This window comes from Oryzias melastigma, linkage group LG18, assembly GCF_002922805.2.
Source record: "Oryzias melastigma strain HK-1 linkage group LG18, ASM292280v2, whole genome shotgun sequence".
Lineage (NCBI taxonomy): Eukaryota > Metazoa > Chordata > Actinopteri > Beloniformes > Adrianichthyidae > Oryzias > Oryzias melastigma.
In genome coordinates, this window is record NC_050529.1 from 24437040 (window position 1) to 24463906 (window position 26867).

The following is a 26867-nucleotide window of genomic DNA, read 5'->3' on the forward strand; positions in this document are numbered from 1 at the left end:
CATGTTGATGTTAAATTCTGACCATCTGAATGTAGCAGCAGAACTAGAGACGCATCAGACCAGACAACGTTTTTCCATCATCTGTTGTCCAGTTTTGGTGATTCTGTGTGAATTGTACCCACAGTTTCCTGTTCTTGTGTTCTTCTGCTGGTTCATCTGCATCATGGTTTTATTCAGACCATGGAGCGGAAGCTATGTGAGAGAGGCTACAGATGAAGCGCTTTTGATTTTACAGCGTTAGTGATTTCAAGAGGAGATGTGGACCCAACAATGGATTTTATGCACAGAACTGTGTGACATATTCCTGGTTTAAAATAAAACCTCTTGTTTACTTCTGGTTCTGGCTAACTGTTCATCAACTTAGCAAATCTCCATGTACTTTCCCTGGTATTCTCTAGTTTTTTTAAATGCATTACATCGTATGTTAGTTTGTCGTTATGTGTATACACAATGACATCCGAAAAGACAAAGTTTCCCCTCCTTAAACACCAAACACCCAGTGCTCACAAAACACTAGCATGTACTGAATGATCATATGACATCTTGGGATGAAACGTAGCTCTGTTAGAACATTTAAAACCTGTTCAACAGAACCTTTGATGTGTAAACGAACTTTGAAGTGACAACTGGTCCTACTCTCAGCTGATGAAGAGGAGTCTCTGCCTTCTTCATGTAGCAGTGGCACCATGCTAACTAGCACCTTCGTCTGCGTTGAGACGTTTAGGAAATGGAATCACGTCTCAGACTGATTCTACCTGACACTGAACATTACATTTAAACAAATTTAGAAACTCTGCTGTGGAGTTATTGAAACACGACTGACCGGTCATAAACAGAAAGACAGTGATAATCAGACGCATCTTTCATGCTAGCTAGCGTTAGCCCTAATGAAAAGTGACAACGGTATTCACACGTAATTTTCTAAATACTGCAGTTCTGAACTTTTTTTCTTGGCTCTACTGACCTGCACAAATGGTCCCCGGTCGCGGTTGTATTTGGAGTTCACTGTGCTCTGCGCTCTAGCTGTGTGACAGCTAACGGGACTTCGTTAGATACTACGACCAGTAACAAAATTTAGCATTTGATTCACATAAAATATATGAAACAATTCAGAAATCTCCATCTTGCCTGCACCTATTGCGTGTCTCCATTATGAATTTCCATCAGCTTTTGAGCTGGTCACATGTAAATACCTGAGAATAGCATCAGCTTTAGCAAGTTAACTTTGAAGTTTGCTATGTAAGATCACAAATACAATTTAAATCCCTTTTGCATTTTTATTTTGCGTGCAAGTTACTTTTGAGACCACAAGCTCAGATAGATCTACCTATATATATAATACCAAAACAGCCAACAGACTTTCTTTGACGCAGACAATAAAAAAATCTCTTTGTTGTCATGAAAGTACCGAACCAACATGCTGGTACTACAGAAACACTTGATTCTTTTTTAAAAACTGTGAAAAATCAATGGGTGAACAAATGTTTTGTGATGGCCTGAGCAAACGATGCACTCTGCATTTTGTATGTGGCTGTCTATTTTAAGTGACAAATACTGGTAACTTTCAGTTGCTCTCATGGTGCCTGCAGTTTGCAAAGAAATATTCTTCATTTGAAGGACCTGGGTTTGAGTCCCAGATCTGCAATCCTGCTGTACAGTTTTGGTATTTCATTGAATCTATTTTTTATTTTATAACTCACATTACTATAAATATTTTTTAAAAATCAGGATCATTCTCTAGGTTTTAAACGTCATTAGAATGTCTTTTCTTTATAGCCATGAGTTTATTTTTTTAGTAATACATAGTTAACACAGTTAAATCTAGTCTAATATAATACTTGATTTCAAAAGATGTTCATAGTAATGAGCACCCCTGCTATAGATGGTCTGCAGGGTGGTCTTAAAGAACATGATCCTCATAGAGGATCATGTTCTTTAAGACAAAGATGTTCTTTAAGACAAAGATTGATGCTTCAGATTAGAGCTGTCAGGCGATTAAAATTTTTAATCGCAATATCGCATCTCCTGAGTTAACTTGCGATTAATCGCAAATTAAAATGTGGCTTTTTTAAGGAAAAAAATGTGTGCTTCGTGGAATGTTGCAGTTCTACATTAATTATGAAAACAAGAATGGCAAAATATATAGTTTTCATCAGAAATACTTTATTTTGTAACATTGTATTGAGATAAACTTTCTTAACAATAAAAGGCTGTAACATAAAATGCCTAACAAAAGCCCAAGTGCAAGTGAAGGGCATTTTAAATTCAAAACTTCAATCAACGTTCAGTAAAATAAAATAAAAAACATCAAAAATAAAATTTCCATAACACTTTCATGTTCATTTTTTGTCAGGACCAAATCTTTTCCTCCTCTGCTGAACTACAGTAATAAATGAAATAGAGATTTATCATTTCCAATTAACTTCTGTTTTTTAAAACCTTAAAGACTGAGAAAAGCGGGATACACTGTGGATAGTTTGACAGTCTGTTACTGCCGCCGCGTTCTCTGGCTGCAGCTCGATGCAGCGACGTGTCCAGCGGAGCTCACGCCATGAATATGCTGGCAGACAGACCGCTATGCTGGGGCTGGATCACGCTTAAACCTCCAGAACATTTAAAACGTCCCCCGGTGCGCTTGCTGTTCGGAACGTCGGGCTCTCAGGACGCGGAGCCGGACGCGAGCCGGTACTACCAGACGTGGTACTGGACGCGAACCGGTTAGGGTGCAGGAGCTCTCTAGGTCCTAGCGCCGGCCGATTTTAGCTCGCAGCTCGGTGGTTGGAGACCCGCCCGTGATCTAGTGAGAGCAGCCGGTGAGTTATGGGGCGGGACGCCCGCGAGCGCGGTATGGAAAGGCACGTATGAGAAAGTCCGCGATTAATGCGTCAAAAAAATTGTCGGCGTCAAGCACGTATCAGATTAACGCGTTTTTAACGCGACAAATCTGACAGCCCTACTTGAGATAGATGACTGCATCATTAACTCCAAATCTGAGTCTAAGTGAACTGGAGGGGGTGAAACACTGAGTTATCACTGGGCAAAGGTGATCCAGGATGAGTCTCTCCGAGGCTCTCATCAGGTGAGTCGTATGATCCTGTAGTGATTGAACTCTCTAAGATGTGCAATTTCAGGCACAGGAAACAACACAGGAAGTCTTCCACAGGACAGGAGCTGGTCCGGCACATTCCCTGACCAGTCTGGAGCAGATTCTATCTGGGCCTGTTGCCTTCCTGGTCTTGACCTCACACCTGATCAGCAGTGAGGCAGAGGTTGAGTCAAGCTTGGCTGGGGAAGAACCCTGTGAGGGGACTGGTACAGCATTTGAGAAAGAGGGCAGCTAATGCAGCGCTGATGTCTCATGGGGCATGTGTGGGCTAGTTACCAATATCTGTTAAAACACAGATTCAAGTCGTTAGCCCACCTCCGATCAGCAAACATTGTTGCTCCTTTCTTGTCTTTAAAGTTCTTTGTGTATCTCCAGACTTCTTGGACATTCCTTTCCTGAAGCCGTTCCTCTGTCTTCACCTTGAAGCGCTTTTTGCTTCCCTGGATTTTAAAATTATGCACTGCTTACCTGCTCTCGGTTCTGAAGGCTCTTTTCCTCTCATTTAGCCGGGCCTTCAGCTCTGTGGTTGTTGCAGAAGCTCCGTACCTCCTTGTTGGTAGAGGGTATGCCACACTGAAGTTAACTCATAGAAGTAGGGGCGGCCGTGGTGCAGCGGTAGGGCGGTCGACTCTTGATCAAAAGCGATTGGGTTCGACTCCTGCCTTACCAGCCCATGTGTTGAAGTGTCCTTGGGCAAGAGTCTTCACTTTTTTTCAAAATCATAGTTATTTAATCTGAAACTTTTTTAAAAAGTGCATGACATTTTTTAAGTTTCTGAGTGGAACTCTGTTCTGCAACTTGGGTTATCTCTGATTTTTTATGTAATCTTATATTTCTTTTTTTTGTGGACCTTTCTTAAGTCATAGAAGAGGTTTGTTGTGTTGGCATCTAGATCTGCTACATTTAGTCGACTATTAAAATAATCGTTTGTGGCACCACTGTTGGCATCAGGTGCAGGAATTGTCTTTTTGGTCAGTTTGCATATTTCTGTTCCATGTCGGACCACTTGAATCCAAAAGGGAGCCACACCCCTCTTTTTGGTGAAAGCACCTCTTATATAATGTTGTAATGTCACCCTGCTTTCTTGCACCTCTCTCTTTACATGTTGGACATCATATTCTTTTTCTTCTGGGTTATTGGGCCTAAAGACTGTTCTTTGCTCCTTTGGTCTTCAAAACTTCTGGTACTTTGAAAACCTGCATTGTAAAGTTGAACTTTTTTCTCTCCTTCAGACCAGTACTGTGTCCAAGCAGCAACACCCCCTTCTTTTTTATTAGAAAATGTATATTTATAAATTGAGCTTCACCTTTTTTCCTTCTTGATTTTGTTGTCGATTTGTTCTGGATTTTGTTTTTGCCTCAGAAACATCCTATTAACTATTCATAAGAGATATCAAAATAAGGATTTCTAGACACTACAAATCTGTCTCTGGCTTGCATTTAAGCCTTCTTTCTCCCACCCTCTCTTCTCATATCTCCAGTAATCCTGGTTTAAACCTGGCCTCCTTCCCCCAAGTATCTTTAAAGGGTCCGTACCATGAAAATTCTACTTTTTGAGGTTTTAAATGTATTTTACGGAGGTATTTTGATCTGTTCATGCATTTAAAGGGGCTAAAGGCAGATTTATCGTACGTGCATTCATCTTTGAAGAAGTTTGGATTATTTTTGTGGGTGAAATGCAGACACACTGCCACAAACTGTAGGATGACGTCAGGAAATGGGCGGCAGCCACACGAAGCAGCAGGTGGAGCTTCAGGAATTTAGTTGTTTTACTTTCGGGTAGGGAAAAACTCACAAAAAACAGCTCATATTTTATAAGTAACTTGTTTTTAAGTGTTCCAAAGGTAATATATGATCATATACATGAATATAGTTCACTCTGAAAGGGTTAGGAAAATCATGGTATGGCCCCTTTAAATATTGATTCTTGCCTCCATTTCTTCAGTTCAGGGTTTTGCAGATGTGTGGAATGGGAAACATCTGCTTCTATGGTAAACCACCTGTACTGTTTGATAGCAATCAGTCTCTGCTCTGTAATGTTCACTTGGCATGCTCAGAGGAATGAGAGACGGAGAAAAAATGCTCACACAAACCTCATAATTACAGACCTGCAAAACGGAGCACGAACAAGACTGCTTGTCTTTCATCATAAACTAATTCAGCACTGCCCATCCTCTGATCTGTTCTGAACTCTCTCTTCCCACTAATCTTTTCCCTGCCCAGTTCTTATAAAGCAGGGGTCTAAAGCTCAATTTAGCCGGGGGCTGCTGGAGGCAGAGTCTGGGTCAGGCTCGATCAGGATTTCCACAAGAAAAGCGCTGATAAAACATTCCAATGTTATCTTTACTTTAACAATGACCATACAGCAGATACAGATGACTGAAGAAACCACATACTGACTGACTAGAGAAAACTATTTTTATTCAGTTTCAAATGTCTGTATTAACATTTCCTCCTTCATTTCTGAGCTGAGAGCAGCGCGCTCACTGAGATTCTGCTCGCGAGCGCACATCACTCACGCACGCCGAATTATTCAGTCTCGCGCGCGAGTACTTTTTCTGCTTTCTGCTTTAGTCCACTTATTGAACCACAAGAGGTCACTATACAGAAACAGTTTAAGTGTTGGGGGGTTTTAACTTCACAATATTTATCACAAAGACTGTGCATATTGATCAGTTGTGCTCTATATATGGCAGAGTCACTGTAAATATTTTAAATATTCTTTAGTGTAAAGTATTTTGTTTTCATTGAACATGTCTCTCAGTGATGTCTCTTTTCCATCACATCGTCTCTGTCCTGCATCTTCCTCTTCTGTGGGTGCGCTTGGTGCCTGTGGTGCTTTACAGTTGTCCTCTGCTCTCTGTCATCATTCTGTTAACTTCCTTTTGTAGCTTATCTACTGCAGTGGTCTTCAGTGATGTGTCAAAGTGCTGATCCAGTAAACGTTTCATCATGTTCTGTTCCTGAGAATTGTTGTTGAATGATCTTATTGGGCAATCTCAACTCATTCTGAATGTCTCGCAGTCTTGAAGTGGCTAGCTTAGTATGCTTAAAATGTCCCACCTTTCACTATATTAGATGTCATGTTTGATGTCATCCAAAAGTTCACTAATGCATGTGGAAACGCCCTCGTGTAGCCTGGACTCCAGTGAAACAGGAAAATTCAGCTACAGCTTCCCCAAAATTCAGCTGCAAGAGTTCTCATAAAGACCAGGCAACGGGCTCATATCACCCCGATTTTAAAATCCCTGCATTGGCTCCCCATAAGCTTCAGGGTTGATTTTAAGATACTTTTAATGTTTTTTAAATGTCTTAGCGGTCTTGCGTATTCTTGTCTATCAGTTCTTTTAGTCAAATATGAACCCTCATAGACCCTAAGATCCATTGGCACTGGTTGTCTAACCATTCCAACTGTAAAAACCAAAATCCATGGAGAGGCATCTTTTCAGCATTACGGTCCTCGTTTGTGGAACTGCCAGAGGACCTGAGAGCTGCAGAGAGCATAAATGCTTTTAAGAAAAGGCTCAAGACCCATCTTATTTTTTTTTTTACTACTTTTATTATTTATATTAGGGCTGGGAATCACTTGGTACCTTACAATAATACACTTTAGGGCAACATTGCTGAAATCCGTAATACTATGTCTTTGAGAAGCATTGACACCAACTGAATTGGAATCATCTGTAAAATTCAGTTTTAACAACAGTAAACATGAACAGCAGTGCCTCTACTTAGTGCAGAATTGTTATAACAGAACAAAAAAAATAAATAATTCAAGTAGCTGCCAGATACATTGGCCTAGACAACAGCCAGTCTTGAAACGTTGCGCCCCCTATCTACCTCCTAAGGAACGTCTCACCAAAGGATGACGGAAAATAAAGTTTTACAGCCTCTTCAAACGAAAATAAAAGATCAATACCTGGTGAGAACTCATCGAGAATCAATCACAGGGCTAAATGTTGTGATATATATCGCAATATTGATATATAGGCACACCCATAATTTAAATATTCTTCTATTTGATCGTGTTCTGTGAATTTACACTGGATTATTAATAACTTGCTTTAATATTTTATATTTGAATGTTTATTGTTTATTTATTGTTCATTGCTTTTATCAACATGTTTACTTTTTATTCCCATTTTTATTTTCATTTTATTTCCCCGGTGCTTCCTCAGTTGGCTCCTCCCCCTCTGGTCGACTGCTGTTCAGCTGCTGCGGGTCTGGATCGGGGTCTGCATCGCCCCCAGCTGTGGTGAAGCGGGCACCTGGCTGTGATGCTGCATGTCATGCTTGGTTGGCTGTGCAGCTGTTCACAGAGAGGGCGGCTGCAACTATTTAGCATTTCTATTAATCAATTTACGTGCTCAGCCTATTCCCTGTTGTCCATCTCTATCACCTAAGGCACAGGCCCGGGGGCCAGATCCGGCCCTCCGGGTAATCTATCCGGCCCTCCAGATCATTTTATGTTATTGTTAATAATGGCCTGATGCTATTTTGCGCTTATTTCTAACTTGTATAATTTTGACAAAATATATTTTAGACTTTTGAACTCCTGTAAAAACCTCCAGCTGGCTCTCCCTCTGTTTTTGCCTTACACATGCTATTTTGTAGTGCTAGGTGATGTGGAACAAATATATCACAATATAAATTATTTGATATCACAATAACAATTTATATATATATATATATATATATATATATATATATATATATATATATATATCACGATATATCAAAATAAAGTGTATTTTCAGTTATTCTCTGGAAAAAAAATGGAAAAAAGTCATTACTTACTTTTCTCTGGCTTTATTTTTTCAAGTAACATACAATTGAATTATCATAAATGAGAAACACAGTTACACGTTTCTTAGTAGGAAACAACATTTTTACAATATTAAGAATAAATATTAAGAATAAACAAATAAAACGGAAAGAAAGAAAAAGGCATGATTGACACTTTTCTGTTGCCCATATGATATGTATCGCCATAACACCCAGCACTACCATTTTGCATAAAATGTCCTTGCACAGCTGTATTTATTGTTTAATTCATATTGCCTTTGCCTCTCCGGGCTGTTTTTGACTTTCTATTGCTTTGCCTGGCGGTGCATCTAGACCAAAGTGATGAAGGTGAGGAAGTGCATTCCAAGCACAACAACAAGGAAGAAGGAGAAAATAGCTCCCTTCCTTCAAACTTGAAGCACAGCCCTGCTGTCTCTGCAGAGAGACAGCAGGACCATGGGGGTCGTTGAACTTCTCCTCGCGACCCAAACATGACTGACTCACAGAAATAGAAGACACACCTGTTCAGATGTTGCTGTTGTGTGTGAATGCGAGTAAAATGTGCATTAGAAGGAAATGTTTTCAGAGATCTCAGAAGTGTGAGAAAGTGAGTATGTGGCAGTTTCACTTTCAAAACAATGCCAGGAAAGGAAGGAAGTAAAAAAAAAAGAAAAAGGAAGCGCAGAAGGAAGGCCAAGACAACAGGAGGAGGGATTTTTGAAAGGGTGTGTATTCCCGTTTATGTTTCTGCATGCCATGGTGTCTTTGAGGGTGGGCCCCTTCATTTTCCATCCTCATCTGTAATCTTCACAGTTCACTTAAGGTTTTTAACAAAAAACACATGGGTTTTCCTCTGAGACCACCCCGGTAAAGGGGCTGCATGTTGCAGAGGTTGCAGAAAGCTCCACATGATCAAAAGACACCAGAAAGCTCTCAGCTTTTGTCTGCTGACCTCTTAGCTTTAATATTCTTGTATCCACCTTAAATGTCTGCTGCTGTTTTTACCAGTCGTGTTTTACAAGTTATTGCACAATGTGGCTCCAAAGCTTTCCCCCTTCACTGTTTTACAATCAACATTTCAAATTTTAAGTCTGAACTCCACATAGAAGCATTCATTCATCTTCTTGACCACTTTATCCTTGTGGGGTCCCGGGGGTGCCGGAGCCTATCCCGGCTGCTGATGGGCGAAGGCGGGGTTCACCCTGGACAGGTCTCCAGTCTGTCACAGGGCCTCAATCACACACACATTCACACCTAGGGGCAGTTCACCTGCGAAGCATGTTTTTGGACGGTGGGAGGAAGCCGGAGTCCCCGGTGAAAACCCACGCATGCACGGGGAGAACATGCAAACTCCACACAGAAAGGTCCCAGCCGGGATTCGAACCGGGGCCTTCTCGCTGTGAGGCAAGAGCGCTAACCACTGCCCCACCGTGCAGTCCTCATAGAAAACTACTCCACATAGAAGCAAACTTGGAAATTTCGCATAGAAGGTTTAAGTTGATTTATTCTGGAATAATATTCCTGCCTTTTTATTATTCATAATTATGTTAAAAAGTTATGGTTTTAAAGTTTTAAAAATGGACATTCTGGTAGCTTTATTGACTATTTTGGCATTTACTAAGATTTTTTCGGTTATTTTGGAGTTTATCTAATATTTCCGTCACATGCTAGCTGTTTTGGATAATTTAGCCTTTTTTCATTTTTTTTGATATTTTGAAGTTAAGCTATTCTCTCAGCTACATGCTAGATGTTTTGGTTAACCTGGGATTTTTTTTTTTTTTTTTTTGACTAATTTGACATTTACCTAATATTTTAGTTGGCTATCAGCTTCAGCGTTTTCAGCTATTAGCACTAGCATCTTCAGGGGCCAAATTCAGTTTACAGCATTCACACTAGGGTTATCACAGGTAATGCTATATATCTAGTTCATGATTAAGTTAAAAAGTTATGGTTTTAAAAATGTAGTTTCAAATTTTCAATAAATGTTTTTCCTTTTCGGCCCGTGACCTAAGGTGTGTTTGACACCCCTTCAATAAAGATTGTTGGCTCTTATAATATATGATGCAAAGAGGTCTTTTTCACATACATATTACATGTCTAACTTCACCAACTAGTTTTTTAATACATGACACACTTATATTTAAAGCCCAGTCTTCATTTCAGCTCATATTCACTAAAATGTGAGTCAAACTTGATGTTTCTCTGATGCCTGCCCCCTCCAAAAAAAAAAAACATCTACCATCAAATGAACTGGCTGATTTCTAATTTGTATAATTTATAATTTTTCCAGTCCGTTTTTAACTGATACATACAACCCCCCCAAGCACACAAGAATCATGTGGGTTTTGGTTGAGTAGTCAGGTCCTCTTCAGACCCAGAGCTCTGACTCTTTGAGTGCAGTGCTGCAGCTGAGAAACGTGTTGAACCACATTAGAGTCAAGCACTAGGATTGACTTCTCAGTGTTCCATGCTGCTGCTGTGAAGTTCCTGACGTTGTTTCTGGACTTCAGCCTTACATGTCTGTTGTTCTTTGAGTGCTCCAGTGAGCGTATAGAATGCATTGAATTTTTGACAGACAGTATGAGTTTGTCCAAGATAACAGAATAGAAGTTGTGCACATTCATAACACACTCATCAGATTTTTAAACTGTTCTTTAGCTTTACTCTGATCCGTCAGCCTTTTAGCAATCCCAAAGGCTGTCACTGATGCTGGTGGTCTGACAGGACAATGAAGCACAAAGTTTAGGTGCCTCCTCCACTTCCAGAGCAGACTTCCTGCTGTTGCTCTATAAGCATGCAGTAGTGACCTCCTGTTGCAGTTACACAATGATGTTGTTTGCTCCGCAGCAATGGAGGAGCTGGTGAGCGAGCTTCGCCTGTTTCTGGACTTGCTGGATAGGGAGTACCTGAGCGCCGCCGTCCGAGAAAAGAAGACACACCTGTCTAACATCCTGAACAGAGTCCTCAGTGACAGAGGCGAAGCTACAACTACAGGTAAGTTTAGACTTATTGAAGTTAAAAAAAATCCCCAGATAATTTATATTGTTATATTTTAGCATTCGGCTGTAAAACTATTGATTGTTTGAGTAAAATTTGTAAAAAAAAAAACTTTTTGTCTGAAGTTACAGATCACAGTTTAGAGAAAATTAGATGCAACTTTTAAGTGTGATCCATTTTTTATGTAATATTACTTTTTTAACTTCTCTTTTTGCATAAAAAGTCAGCTACGTTTTTCTCTAACTCTGATTCGACTTAAACAAGCCTCAGCTTTCCCAGATGAAGTCATGCCATTAAAGAGGGACCTCCTGCCGTTCCATGTTTAGATGCTCACTTCCATGGAACTGTCCTTCAGCAGGTTGTAGAATAGATGCTACAGAACTCCTCGATTATTACAGTCGCAGCGTTCTCATGTTGAGGTTTTGTTCTTAGGAGTTAAATCTCATTCTCTTCTGTTCAAAACATTTGGCCTATACAGAGAGCATCTATCTTCATTCTCCAGATTATATTTTAATTAGAGTTATAGCAGCACAGAGATCAGTGAAGCCTGCCCTGCGGCCCCTGGGCCGCTTCGTCATTATCGTGACAACAGTCATGGGTGACAGCTTCACACGACTACTTCATTTTAATTCATAATACAAAGGAAGAGTGTAGAGTCTGCAGGAAAATAATTCCCTATAGAACCGCCTCTACAGTTAACCTGTACAGACTCCTGGGAGAACCTCCAAAACAGATCATTACTGACAGAAGAAACCAGATCTCTTCTAAGCCTCAGTCTTTCTTTACCAGCAACTCAGCAGTGACGCTTTTGAAATAGATAGGAGGAAGATTCTGTGGAGATCATGGAGATCTCAGGCTTCATCTGCACATTGGTTTTTTTTTTTTTTTTTTTTTAAGTTTAGAATTTTTCCCCGCAGAATGTCATTATGTTTAAATCAATACACAAATATATGGGTTATTGTGAGCAAGAAGGACCAAAAGTTCATTTTGGGTTTCACTGCTCTATTTATGCTAAATCAGGGGTGTCAAACTCAGTCACACAGGGGGCCAAAATTAAAAATACACCCTAGGTCATGGGGCGAAAAGATAAACATTTATTGAACAATCTAAAACTAAATTTTTAAAACTTTAAAAATGTAACTTTTCACCGGAATTATGAATAATAAAAAGGGAGGGATACTATTTCAGAATATATCAACTTAAACCTTAAATAACTTTCAATATTTTACTCTACATAAAAATATATTTTGTCAAAATTATTCAAGTTAGAAATGAGCACAAGATAACATCAGGTCATTAATAACAAGAAAATAAAATGATCTGGAGGGCCTGATCCGGCCCTCGGGCCTCGACTTTGACACGTGTTCTAAATGAAAGCACAACAGCGTTATATATGGTGAAGAATATTCCTAGAGTTGGAGTATGAGGATGTAAAGTTTATTTAATAATGAATATTTTTAGGTGCTTTTTGAAAAATATATAATAAAGAACATTGTAACTCTCACAAAGCTGCTGCAGCATCAGGCATTTTAGGCCTCAACAATCATAAATATCAGCCGTGAAATCCTTCAAATAATTTTGATTGATGACTAATAATATAAATGTTTGCAAGAACCTGTGATTTTCTGGAGGGATTGTAATGTAGTTGAAATTATTTCTAACCTGTAAAAACCTGTGAATTTCTTACAATCTCTGAGTATTCCTCCAGACGGCTGTTTTTTATTGTCTGATTCTAGCCAGATAACGTCACATTAAATATCTCATCTTTGGATGTAATTCTGTCCTGTCATTGGCTGAACTAATACACCAAGAGAAGCAGATATGCCATAAGAACTGAACAAGGATGCTTGAAATAAACCAATCAATCAATCAATCAATCAAGAGGGGCATCATTGTTGTGTTCTTTTCTGTCCTTCCATCCAGCTGTGTAAGTTGGGGAACACAAACATACTAATGCAATGTAGTCATTTTGAAGTCAATGGAGACTGATGCTGACTTTTTCCGTTTTCAGAGTGCGATATGTCTTCATTATTTTGGCTCATGTTACTCCTTTTACCTGACAGAGCCTTCGTTCAAGTCAGAGATCCACAGTGGTCTTCCAGCCCCACCTCTGATGCCCCTCCCAGAGATCCCCCATCCATGGCTGGTAAGACTTTTCCATCAACATAAATGGGAGAGCTTGAGTTTTTTCTTTGGGGTTGTGCTTGTTTACATATTTTTGTGACTATATCTTCCATACAGACTCTCTGCTCTGAAGTTGCCTTCCTAAAGCTTTTCACATCTTTCAATCACATTGGGCAGAAGTCCTTCTAGCTAAATGCACATTAGATATATTGGTCCTTCACTTATTGATGGAGTTACCCTCAATAAATGAAATATACACTTCTGTTCAAAAGTTTGGGTTCCCACAGATCATTTTGTGTTTTCAATAAAAAGTCACACTTTTATTTGCCAAATGAGTCGTACACTGAATAGAAAATAGAGTCAGGACATGCAAAGGTCAGAAACAATAACACTAATTTCACATGATCATTTTTTCTTCAAACATCAAAGAATCCTTCAAATGCCTCCAGCTCTAGAAGCCCCTCCCACTAATTGGATTGGCTGCATAGGCACTTCAAGCTACTCCCACAATAACTCAATGGGTTGGCTATAGAATACCAGCTGCTGCTTCTTCTCTACATAGTTCTTGCACAGTTTGGAGGTGTGCTTTGGGTCATTGTCCTGTTATTGGATGAAATTAGCTCCAATCAACCACCATCCACATGGTGTACCATGCCATTGCACAATGGAGTGATTGGACTTGTGAGGAGTCCATTTCTTAAACTGGAGACTCTTATGTACCGGTACTTATCTTCTTGCTCAGTTGAGCAGCGAGGCCTCCTACTTCTTTTTCTACTCTGGTTAGAGCCTGTTTGTGCTGTTCTCTAAAGAGCATAGTACACGCTGTTGAAGGAAGTCTTGAGTTTCTTTACCGTTTCTCGCCAGGAATTGCCTTCTTTTTTAAGAACGATGGGATTCTCTCGATTAGCTTGTACACTAAAAGCAGTCTGGCGGCGTGTAACACAAGACAAGTTGCATGTGGAACCTTTCTCTGCAAATAGAAATGAACAGACGGAATAACAGGTGATTCCTACACTCCATACCTGACTGCACGGAGATGTCACTTTCATGAACCAATCTAATCTATTAAGCGGTCACATAAATAAAACAAGATCATCCATTCAGATGAACATTTCAGAGAAGTTGTGAACGGCAGTCATTCAAATACTACCTTAGGAAAAAAAGGAGAGTTGTGCGGCGCACGCAGGGGGAGGGGCAATCAGTCGTAGTCATGAGTTTTGAGTTCTTCTGTTTTGTAAAAAATGTTTTTGTGTTAAAATGTTTCACTTGAAAGTTTTACATGGAGCTTCAAAGTATTCTGATTTGTTTCCTATTGAATATAAATAATGAATTTGCTGGTTACAGATGATTTTATAATAGTAAATTAGTTTTTAACCACTCTTGACATGACATTTTGTCCAGATCTGTTAGCTCTGACCAGGCAGGGAAAAAGAAACACAAAAAATGATGTTTTAAAAACTTTCAGAACTATCAGCTGTAACCTTTAAATGTGAATTAACTGTAACTGTCTAACAGTTTAGTGTTCAAGATGAGTTTCAAATGGACAGAGAACTTTCATCGTTTTATTTCTTTCAAGTCAATATTAACTATAGTTCAAATTTGAATAACTACACCTGATTTCCTCCAGGAAAAAAGCTGGTGAAATGCTGTTTTTTCTGTCTATCAGCTGATCACATAAGCAGTTATGGGATCTCAAAAGGTAAAAAGGTCTAAAGCTTGAAACAGGGGCTTGCAGTCGAGGACTTCCGTCCAATGATTTCGGACGCAAAGTGTGTTTTTTGTGGCCGGTTCTGGCAGGGGGAGGGACTTCCCACCATTAATTTTTGAGAGCCATATTTTTCCTCTGTGGCCAGATTGTCCCGAGGAGCTCTGCTGTATTTTCTCAGCTCTTTCTCTTTGTTTTTTCTTGATGTTTTGCCTCATCTTATTTACCAAACCAGATGGCCTTCTTTTCCTACAGCTGTGGACTTTCAGCTTCTATCTGCCCTGTCTAAATCCTGCTTGTCCACAGTAATGCCTTATTGTGATGGGAAACAAATCCAGGTAACACCCAAAATCCTTTCACCTTGGTTGTTTCTTCAGCCTGACTGTGCTTCAGTAAATTCCTTCCTCCTACAAAATACCTGCATAGCAGGAAATGGGAACATTCATGAAGAGGAAGTAAATATTTGGAAAAAGTTTTGTTTTGTCAATGGTTACACTTTCTTGGGAGGATCACGTATAAACAAAGAGCTGGAACACTCAGATGTGAATTGCAGAAATCTCAGATCCTAAAGTTGGATTAGTCCTGCAGAGGATGAATGTTAATGATTTTCAACATTGTTTGTCTTTTGTTTTTTTTTTTTTTATCACGCTACTGTCCTATGTGTTTGGATGTTTTAAAGATATATAGCCTATCAAGAAGTAATGTATCCACGAGGGGGCCCAAGCCAGGGTCTCATTGTGCCGGTCCCAAGCCCGGATAAATACAGAGGGTTGTGTCAGGAAGGGCATCCGACGTAAAATCTTGCCAAATCAAATATGCGAATCAGACCTACGAAATCCATACCGGATCGGTCGAGGCCCGGGTTAACAACGACCGCCATCGGTGCTGTTCACCGACAGGGTGCCGGTGGAAATTGGACTACTGTTGGTGGAAGAAGGAGAGGAGGAAGGCGGGTTCGTAGGGAGAGAGAGAAGAGGAAAGTCACTAGTGTTGGACTGAGAGTTGGGACTTTGAATGTTGGAACTATGACAGGAAAGGGTAGAGAGTTAGTGGACATGATGCAGAGGAGAAAGGTAGACATACTGTGTGTCCAGGAGACCAGGTGGAAAGGTAGCAAGGCTAGAAGTTTAGGAGCAGGGTTCAAGTTGTTCTATCATGGTGGAGATGGGAAGAGAAATGGAGTAGGAGTTATCCTAAAGGAGGAGTTTGTTAGGAGTGTTGTGGAGGTAAAAAGAGTGTCAGATAGAGTGATGAGTCTGAAGATAGAAATGGAGGGTGTCATGTTCAATGTTGTTAGTGGGTATGCCCCACAGGTAGGATGTGAGCTGGAAGAGAAGGAGAAGTTCTGGTTGGATCTTGATGAAGTGATGATGAGCATCCCTGGAAATGAGAGAGTTGTCATTGGTGCAGATTTCAATGGTCATGTTGGTGCAGGAAACCGAGGTGATGAGGAGGTGATGGGCAGGTTTGGTATCCAGGAGAGGAATGTAGAAGGACAGATGGTGGTTGATTTTGCAAAAAAGATGGAAATGGCGATAGTGAATACATTCTTTGAGAAGAGACAGGAACATAGAGTGACCTATAAGAGCGGAGGTAGAAGCACACAGATAGACTACATCTTGTGTAGACGGTGTAATCTGAAGGAGATCAGTGACTGTAAAGTAGTGGTTGGTGAGAGTGTTTCCAGACAGCACAGGATGGTGGTGTGTAGAATGACTCTGGTGGTGAAGAAGATGAAGAAAGAGAGGGCAAAGGCAGAGAAGAGGACAAACTGGTGGAAGCTGAAAAAAGAAGATTGTTGCATGACTTTTAAGAAACAGTTGAAACAGGCTCTGGGTGGTCAGGAGGTACTCCCAGATGACTGGATAACTACAGCTAATGTGATCAGGGAGACAGGTAGGAGTGTACTTGGTGTGTCATCAGGAAAGAGAGTTGATAAGGAGACTTGGTGGTGGAATGAGGAGGTGCAGGAGTGTATACGGAGTAAGAGACTAGCTAAGAAGAAGTGGGACACTGAGAGGACTGAGGAGAGTAGACAGGAGTACAGGGAGATGCAGCGTAAGGTGAAAGTAGAGGTGTCAAAGGCCAAACAAAGAGCTTATGATGACTTGTACGCTAGGTTGGGTAGTAAGGAGGGAGAGACTGACCTGTACAGACTAGCAAGGCAGAGAGATCGAGATGGGAAGGACATGCAGCAGGTTAGGGTGATCAAGGATAGGAATGGTAATGTGGTGACAGGTGTCAGTGGTGTAATGGAAAGATGGAAAGAATACTTTGAAGAGTTGATGAATGAAGAGAATGAGAGAGAACAAAGAGTAGAAGAGGTGACGGTTGTGGAGCAGGAAGTAAGAAAGATTAGTAAAGGTGAAGTGAGAGGGGCTTTGAAGAGGATGAAGAGTGGAAAGGCTCTTGGTCCTGATGATATACCTGTGGAGGTATGGAAGTGTCTAGGAGAGATGGCAGTGGAGTTTCTGACCGGGTTGTTCAACAGGATCTTAGGTGGTGAGAAGATGCCTGAGGAATGGAGGAGAAGTGTGATGGTGCCCATTTTTAAGAATAAGGGAGATGTGCAGAGTTGTGGTAACTACAGAGGAATAAAGCTGATGAGCCATACAATGAAGGTGTGGGAAAGAGTAGTGGAAGCCAGACTAAGAGCAGAAGTGAACATTTGTGAGCAGCAGTATGGTTTCATGCCAAGAAAGAGCACTACAGATGCAACATTTGCTTTGAGGATGTTGATAGAGAAGTACAGAGAAGGTCAGAGAGAGCTCCACTGTGTCTTTGTAGATCTGGAGAAAGCTTATGACAGAGTGCCCAGAGAGGAACTATGGTATTGTATGAGGAAGTCTGGAGTGACAGAGAAGTATGTCCGAGCAGTGCAGGACATGTATGAGGGCTGTAAGACAGTGGTGAGGTGTGCTGTAGGGGTGACAGAGGAGTTCAAGGTGGAGGTGGGATTACATCAGGGATCAGCTCTGAGCCCCTTCCTGTTTGCAATGGTGATGGACAGACTGACGGATGAGGTTAGACAGGAATCACCATGGACTATGATGTTTGCAGATGATATTGTGATTTGTAGTGAGAGCAGGGAACAGGTGGAGGTGGAGTTAGAGAGGTGGAGGTTTGCCCTGGAAAGGAGAGGAATGAAGGTTAGCCGCAGTAAGACAGAGTACATGTGTGTGAATGAGAGGAACCAGAGTGGAAGAGTGAGGTTACAGGGAGAAGAGATAAAGAAGGTGGAGGAGTTTAAGTATTTAGGGTCAACAGTACAGAGTAATGGAGAGTGTGGAAAAGAAGTGAAGAGGAGAGTGCAAGCAGGTTGGAATGGGTGGAGAAAAGTGTCAGGTGTGATGTGTGACAGAAGAGTTTCAGCACAAATGAAAGGAAAGGTGTACAAGACTGTGGTGAGACCAGCCATGTTGTTTGGACTAGAAACAGTGGGACTGAAGAAAAGACAGGAAGCAGAGCTGGAGGTAGCAGAGATGAAGATGCTGAGGTTCTCTTTGGGAGTGACCAGGATGGATAGGATCAGGAATGAATACATCAGAGGGACAGCACATGTTAGAGGTTTTGGAGATAAAGTCAGAGAGGCCAGACTGAGATGGTTTGGACATGTTCAGAGGAGAGACAGTGAATATATTGGTAGAAGGATGCTGAGTCTAGAGCTGCCAGGAAAGAGGTCTAGAGGAAGACCAAAGAGGAGGTTTATGGATGCAGTGAATGAAGACATGAAGGTGGCTGGTGTTAGAGTGGAGGATGCTGAAGACAGGCTTAGATGGAGGAAACTGATTCGCTGTGGCGACCCCTGAAGGGAAAAGCCGAAAGGAAAAGAAGAAGCCTATCAAGAAGCAATGTTAAAGGCTGAACAGTGAGATCGTGAGGTTTCCTGGTCTTCCACTTCTGAGATTTAAATTAAATCTAAAGAAAATGATTGAATGATTGATTGTATTATTAATTAATTATGACTTGTTAATGTAATAAGTCTAATGAATGTATTGTTAATCAAACCTAATACTTGCTGTGAAAAGCCTCATTTGAGATCTGTTCATTTAAATTTGTATTATTGTGGGATAATAAAAGTCCAAAATACGACAAAAAAGTGGTTTTATGTAGTTTTCACATTGTTATATTACTTTTACACCAATACGTTTTTTTATCTTAAACAATTAAAAAAACAAAGCAAACATCAGATCCAGATCTACACCTTCTTGTCAGCCGCCTGCTTCGACTGCTGCCTGCCCTTGACCTCCGTCTGCCTCTCCTCTGACAACGCCAAGCTGTGCCCGACCTTCGTCTGTCTCCGACCATCGTCTGCCTCATCTCTGAAATCTCCACGCTGTCCCCGACCACCGCCTGTCTGACCAGCATCTGCCCCAAAGCTCTTTAATAAATACTGCAACCGCCTCTGACTCTGTGTTACAGAATACTTCACCAGACATGGATCCAGCAGTTGGGGTTCCTAGCCCTTCCAATCACCTTATGGAACTAACCCAGGAAAGAGACACGTTTGACGCATATTCTTTGAAGTTTCGAACTGTAGTGGCCCGGTCGGACTGTACTCCAGACACTCTCAAGACTCTCAGGTGACATGCAGCCATCAGCAAGCTGACCGGCACCGCAGAGAAACCCCCAACCTGTCTCCTGGCCAGTGGGTCTGGCTGTCGACGAGAGATCTGCGTCTTTGACTGCCCTGCAGAAAGCTGAGTCCCCAATATGTGGGGCCCTTCCAGATCGACAGACAGGTGAACCCCGTATCTTTCCGCCTGCGACTGCCTCTAGAATATCCCATCTCCCCCACCATCCATGTGTCTTTGAAAAAGCCCGCGTATGGTCCTGGTGACACCAAACCGGCGACAGATGATACGGAAAATCCCAGTTCCCCATTGCTCATCGACTGCGAGGAGGCAGACAGAGTTAGGGAGGTCCTGAGTTCTCAACGTCAGAGGGAGTGACTACAGTTCCTCCTGGATTGGGAGGGTTTCAGTCCCGAGGATCATTCGTGGGTGGACTTGGACGATGTCCTTGACCCCTCTCTACTCACTGACTTCCACCAGCGTCATCCTTCTGGAAGAAGATGGCCCCACACATTTATTTGATGAAGGAGGAGCATGCGCTCCTGGTTCTGAGGCCCAGAGACACAGAGTGGCACTCCTCATCTTCATCATAAAGTACCCTCTCTACAGTCTTTTGTTCTGAATAAAAAAAAAAAAAACGTTTAATGTTGAGCAATACTTCAGTGTTCTTTATTAAATGTTTTACAAAACATGATCTTGTGATCAGAAGTGTTTTGATACGTATGGAATATAACGGACGTGCTTTGTCCAGGGGTCTACGATCCCTCACCCTGCAAATAGTTGGGGGGGGGGTACTGTAGTTTGAAAAAGCTTGTAGCAGTGACAAAGAGGCTATAAACTCTCTGCTCCACCACACTCTGATCATCCACCTGCAGACAAATAGATCCATGAACGTCTTTGTTTAAATCTTCTCAACGGGAATCTGGATCTAAACTGTTCGGCTGGGTAGTTCAGATATTGCTCACTATTTTTGTTGCACCTTTAATGTTAAATTAGGGTTGGGAGGGAATGTAAACAGATGGGTGATGTAGAAACTGTGTCTGAGAAAACAACTCAGTTTTCTTTTTTTATTTTAGCAAAAAAAGACATCACCATAATTTAAAAAAACACTGGAATTACTTTTGGTGATTGCAGTGGGACTTTAACCTACAGCTTCATTAGCAAACAACACGCAGCTGCACCGAGGAACTCCCAGACGTGAGATTGAGTGGTTCTGAAAAAAAAGTCATTTTTTCCATTAAAACATAAATACTGATCAGCTTTTAAATCATTTCATTCAAAGAAAAGGTTAAATTCATTTCTCCTCTAAACACATGCGGTCCTTCACAAAGGTGTCGCTCAAAGTCCCATTTTTGTGAAGCTGTCTGCTAAAGCTGCAGATGTTTTGTGATCTCTTGAGCAGGATTTTCCGTCTTTTCACTGTTTTCACTCTTTTTCAGTTCAATTTCTGTTTTGAGCTGTGCACTTGTTTGGTTTAACTGTCTTAATTTTGATCAGAAATCATTCAATCAAAAAAAGAGATTTTTACCAGTCTACTTGGTTCTGCATCAGCTGAACATATGTTTCCTGAATGAGTATCTTCATTGTGTGTCATCAGTCCATATCCACTGCAGTGTTCCACAGGCTCTGAGGCAGATACTTTTATTCAGGTCCATTCCTCCCACACAGGTTAAAAAAATGACGCCTGGCACAAATATTTGGATGTGAGCTACAAACCTCAGATTTAGTTCAGCAGACAAACCTCCCACTCAGAGTATCCAAACCAAGGTCACGACTCCTTTACCGCTACCAAATTATGGCTCTCAGCAGTCGAGGACTGCAAGGACCAACGTGTTTCACAACAACAGGCAAAACTCCCAAGGTCCAAAAAGAACTCAAAGGAAAGGAACAAGCCCAGAGTCCAAGAAATCCAAATGAAATCCAAAAACTAGAAGTGCTTTCATTTAAGTATTGTAAATATTTAAAAGCTACGTGTTACAAACAAATGGCTTCATGACAACAAAAATATAAACAAAGTGTATTTTTATTAACAGTGTAGAGAGATTTTTGAGCTCTTATTCAGTTTTGTCAGTAAGAAACAGGAAGTTGGTGCTAAAGGTTGCAGCCTCCTAACTTAGCTGTTGCATTAAAAACATCTTTCAAACACTCTTTACACAAAGGGTAGATAGTGATCTCATTATCAGCTCAGACAGCTATGGCAGTGTAATACTTAAAAGGAATCCATATCAAACTTTAACATCCTGTCCACACGTGTCAAATGAAGCTATAACTGATATCTCAAAAATAATTCAAAAAATATAAACAATGATAAGTGAAGTGAATATTCTGTAAGAGTGTGACTTTGTATGTAGCTGTGTGAAAGTTTGTGGATGAATGAAATAAAACCCCAGAAGGAAAAGCTCTGACTAAGAGAAATATTGCAATCTAAAGAAAAGGATCAAGTTAAAGTGCTCCAAAAAAACATAGTGAATTTACACATTTCTTGTTGAAATACAGGAGAGAGCAGCAGGGGGACCACGGCAGGTGGAACCTCACCTGCAGGTGGAGCCTCACCCGCAGGTGCGGAGCTGCAGGGTCCGCCCCTTTTGACACCTGACTGTATTGATGATAAACCTCCAACAACTTTATGATTCAACCCCCCCACTCCACTTCTTCAATCATCCTCTCCATCTTCTTAGCCTGCTTTCTTTTGAACCCCCATCTGTAACATCCATCTCTCTGTTTCTCTCTTCTTCTTTTCCTTATGGTCTGTCAAGAAATGTATGTACAACATAATTAATATAAATGAATTTTAGCCTCAAATGCAAAAAAGAGGGTTTATACAAATATACACCTCATGTCCAAAGATTCACAACCCCCTAAGTAAAATCTGTCCAACACAAGAGGCCTTCAGCTCTGATCTGCTCAGATCTGATCTGCTAACACCTGTCCAGCTCAGCTGCTGGACAGGATCAGTTACAAAAAAAGAAAGAAAAAAGCTCTAACTAAAGACTGAAGACTGCCATGAAGAGGATGTGCAGTCTTACTCTACTCTCTTTTGAAGTCTTTCCAGTTCAACCAGTTCCTTTGTATCACCTTTTTTTTAACTTTGTAGAGCGTGTTTGTGGACACACTGATGGGAAGTGTTGATGCTTTAATAAGCAAGTGTCAGAGTCACAAAATAGAAAATTGAAAGCTGCACCATTGCATTCTTCACTATAGTTGTATTGAAAGAATTGAGGCTGGCTCAGTGTTGTAAACACAAACTTGGTGTCTCTGCAGGCTCCTAGCAGTGCCCCCCCTCCTCTGCCCAGCTCCTCTCTTCCAGAAGGTTACTATGAAGAGGCTGTCCCTCTCAGTCCAGGGAAGGCACCCGAGTATATCACCTCCAGTGAGTAGCTGGTCGTTTCTTTCTCTCTCATCTGGATATTCCGTAGGTGTCCTTCAGTACAAAAATCTAAAGCTTTGATCTTCATTTGAATATGAAACATCAGTAAATGTGTTATTGTTCTCTCAGACTATGATTCGGATGCCATGAGTAGCTCCTATGAGTCATATGATGAGGAAGAAGAAGACGGAAAAGGGCAGAAGATGCGTCACCAGTGGCCTTCTGAGGAAGCATCCATGGATCTGGTTAAGGATGCTCGCATTTGTGCCTTTCTGCTGCGCAAGAAACGCTTCGGCCAATGGACCAAACTCCTGTGTGTCATTAAAGACAACAAACTACTGGTGAGAGACACTGGGGCATGCACTACAATTCAAGTCAAAAATATAATAAAATTAACACACAAATGTTACATTTTTAACCGAAAAAATTCAAAATAGTTAAAAAAAATGAAATATATCAAAAAGCAAGTTTTTTTTATTTTATTGGAATTTAAAGAGTATGCATCAGGCAGAAGCTGGAGATCAGGGTTTTTCCTGTCTTAAAATAAGGTGGTGGTGGTGTCTCATCGCTGCCTCAGACTCCTATAGCTTAACTTTTGATCCCCTGATCAAATGTATTACAAATGACTATTTCAGCAGGAATATTTACATAAATAAAGGTCAAATTAGTATTAATTCATTTCAAGTGTATTTCTCTATTTTCTTCTAAGTGCTTCTTAATAAATAACACCTGACAGAAACTAACAGATCCATGAATATTTACTGAACATGAGATTATACCGCAAACATGGACTCATTACTGCTCAGATACTCATTTGTACAGTGAACAGCCTGTAGCAGAGCGTTTGACTCGTCAATGTTTCATCTTTACCTTTCAGACACTCTTGGTACTCAAAAACCTCTTTGTTAGGACCTTTGAGAACATCCAGTTTAATGTGACTGTACTCCACCTGTCAGGGTTTAATCTTCCTTTTTTCTTTTTAAAAAAAAAGAATGCCTGTAAAACTAATACATTTGACTAACATGACTCCGGTTGGAATACAGATGTATCTATTTATGTGTAGCTAGATGTACACGGTTATAGAGGAAACAATAGTCACTAGGGATGTAACAAATCACAACACTCACGGTTCAGATGGTGTCACGATTATAGGGTCACAGTTCAGATCATTTTTCAGATCGGTAAAAAGAGGAAAAAGGGAAAAAACAAGAAGATTAAAGCCTAAAACTTGATTTTTTTTTAAAAAAAGCTTTAAAACATATATTTGAGAAAACATAAATAAAGCTCTTCAAAGCATAGATATACAGTCGCACATCCTTGAACTTTGAACATAAACAGAAATGTAAAACATTTAGTTTCTGATGACATTTACATGTCTGGAGACCAGCAAAAACTGACAGAAAAGAATGATGAATATGAAACATTTCCCTTGCAGTCATTCCCCCATATCCAAATTAAATCTTAAATTAAACTATTTTTGTATTAATTGTAGTATTAAAACTTTCTGTGGTAACATGTAAATATTTCAAATCAATATTATTCATAGTACATGTGCGGGTGAAGTACTGTCATGCCTGCTTTTCTCTGTGATTTTTGATCCTTTCGGCTTGCCATACTGCCTTCCCCTTGTAACAATCAGCTCTTTCCTGTAGAGTTCATTACTTTTCGAGGGTTCCCGGATTATTAAATTATGATATATATATAACACAGACGTTATCTTTTGTTTGTCAAACTCTTTTATATATGTATATGAGAAAAGAAAACACCTCCAACAAAACCCCAAAAAGGTACATAAATTCTCAGTCAGGACAGTTCATTTTCCTAAATGACCCGTAAAAGTCCGTGCTGTGCGTCTTTCTTTCATAGTTCACGGTCACTCCCACTCCAGGTATGTTTGCATCCTCAACGAAACAAAATCCAAACGTAACAAAGGAATCCTCTCACCCAAAAGTCGTTTGTCCAAGCGGGTCCAAACCGAAAGTGAAACTTAAATCCAAAACGAAACTTGATGCGTTGGAAGGTAGATGCGCTTCTCTTTTGTTTTTCCTCTTCAGGTCCCACGTAGACTTCATGAAGTGCGCACTTTGGCAGGAGGGGCCTCCTCCTCTCTCCTTTGCTCCTATTTATCAAGTCAGTCACATGACCTACAGCTGACGTGTCATTGATACAAAATAATAAACAAAACATTTACATTTACAGCGTATTTGTGGATAACATGGTGAATAAACAGGGCTTTACAATTATATGGGAAGAAAATAAATTTGACACAGAATTCATCATAATGTCAACTTATGTGTTTTAATACTTTTGTGGCTACACCCTGACTCCACCAGCACATGCCTGAGGTGTTTAGTCAGCCTCCAATTGTTCAAGTTCTCCCACTTATAAAGATGAGAGAGGCCTGTCATGTTCATCTCATGTAAACCTTAACTATGAGAGAAAAAAATCCAGAAAACCACTGTCTGATTCTTAAAGAATTTACTCATAATTATGGTGGAAAATAAGTATTTGGTCAATAACAAAAGTTTATCTGAATACTTTGTTGACAGTGACAGCAGTCAAATATTTGTTGTTTTGGTCGATTCCTCCATGCAGATCTCCTCAAGAGCAGATATGTTTTGGGGTGGTTGCTGGGCAGCACAGACTGTAGTCTATAGATTTCCAGTTCCAACAGGTCCATTAATACAGGTGAGGAGTGAAGGACAGAGGATCCTCTGACAGAAGAACAGAAGAAGTTACAGGTCTGTGAGAGACAGAAATCTGGCCTGTTTGTTATTGACCAAATACTTATTTACACCATAATTTCAAATAAATTCTTTAAAAATCAGACAGTGATTTTTCTGGATTTTTTCTTTCACATTTTGTCTCATAGTTGAGGAAACCATGATTAAAATTACAAACTTATCATCTTTTTAAGTGGGAGAACTTGGAACAATTGATTGCTGACTAGTTTTTTTTACCTAATCCATCCGTGTCAAATTTATATTTATATCATGTTTTTTGGCTTCTCTGATCTTCACCTCCCAGTGTTACAAATCCTCTAAAGACCAAACCCCCCAGATGGAGCTCATCTTGTCAGGATGCAGCATTACTCACGTTCCTAAAGATGGCAAGAAGAAGAAGCATGAACTGAAGATTGTCCATCAGGGGGCAGATGCTCTGGTGCTGGCTGTGCAGAGCAAAGAACAAGCTGAGGAATGGCTGAAGGTAAAAATGGAAACCATGAAACCCCACTGGACTGTCTGTCATAGAGAGGCCAGTACAGAAATGTTCAACAAGTCCATCACACTTCAGACTTTACAAGTTCTGGACATAATTGTATAAACATTGTGAACACTCAAGACTAGAGAGCTGCTGATACTGACAGGATTCTGGCAACTTCTGAGGAATAAATATTGACATTCACAGACAAATGAACACACATGAGAAGACGACAGTTTGGACATGTTTCTACTGAAAAATGACAGACTTACAACAGTCCTGGCAACAAATTGATTGAATGTTTTTGCTTGGAGCCACTAAAACTTGGAGACAAAGCTGCCATGTTTTGGAGGGTAAAACCATTTGACAGTCATGATAGAGAAGTGACTTCTTCATTTAAAGAATTCTTCAAACTGTTGGATATTTTTTCATTTATTGTGTGAAGCCAAACACTGAAGCATTTCAAATCTACTGAATTGTATGAAAAGCATTGAATTGTGAACAAGTGCTGAGAGGCTTGGAGAGATGTGCAGGCGGTTTGGAGAATGTCATTTCTGTTTGAAGAAATGAGCCACAGTGATGGAAGAGAACTGGAATCCACTTAGATCCAAACATCAGTGCTGTTTGGGTTCACCCAACCTAGTTCTATGCATGATGACACACATCTCCATCTCGCTTTCATTTATTATTTATACTAAAATATTACTCAGATTCAATGACAGCTATCTTAAATGTAAATACATTCTAATTAGAACTGTCAATCTTAAAACCTGAGAAAAAATTTAGGAAGAACATGTAAACTGGTTAAAGAAGAACTGCTCGTTTTTCATTCCAGTTTTTCTTGATGTCTTCCAGGTGATGAGAGAGGTGTGTGTTAATGGAAGCGCAGAGATAGATGGATCTGCATCTGGATTGGCTGTGCACAAGCCTGAACTAGAGAAGGTAAACAAAACAGTGGCTGTGTGCAGATGTTCAGCTTTCTCATCAGATGTTGTCTTAGATCATTTTG

The 26867-nt window shown here is 40.4% G+C and overlaps 1 protein-coding gene across 6 annotated transcripts in view; it reads left to right on the forward strand.

Moving 5' to 3' along the window:
- afap1 (actin filament associated protein 1) overlaps positions 1–26867 on the forward strand; it is a 59491-nt gene that overhangs the window by 17517 nt on the left and 15107 nt on the right. For all 6 annotated transcript variants that reach the window (XM_024288385.1, XM_024288387.2, XM_024288384.2 and 3 more), the window contains 6 exons: positions 10738–10884; positions 12951–13033; positions 22552–22660; positions 22787–22998; positions 25685–25864; positions 26714–26800. In XM_024288385.1, coding sequence (XP_024144153.1) covers positions 10738–10884; positions 12951–13033; positions 22552–22660; positions 22787–22998; positions 25685–25864; positions 26714–26800 — 818 coding nt within the window. The remainder of the gene's footprint in view (positions 1–10737; positions 10885–12950; positions 13034–22551; positions 22661–22786; positions 22999–25684; positions 25865–26713; positions 26801–26867) is intronic.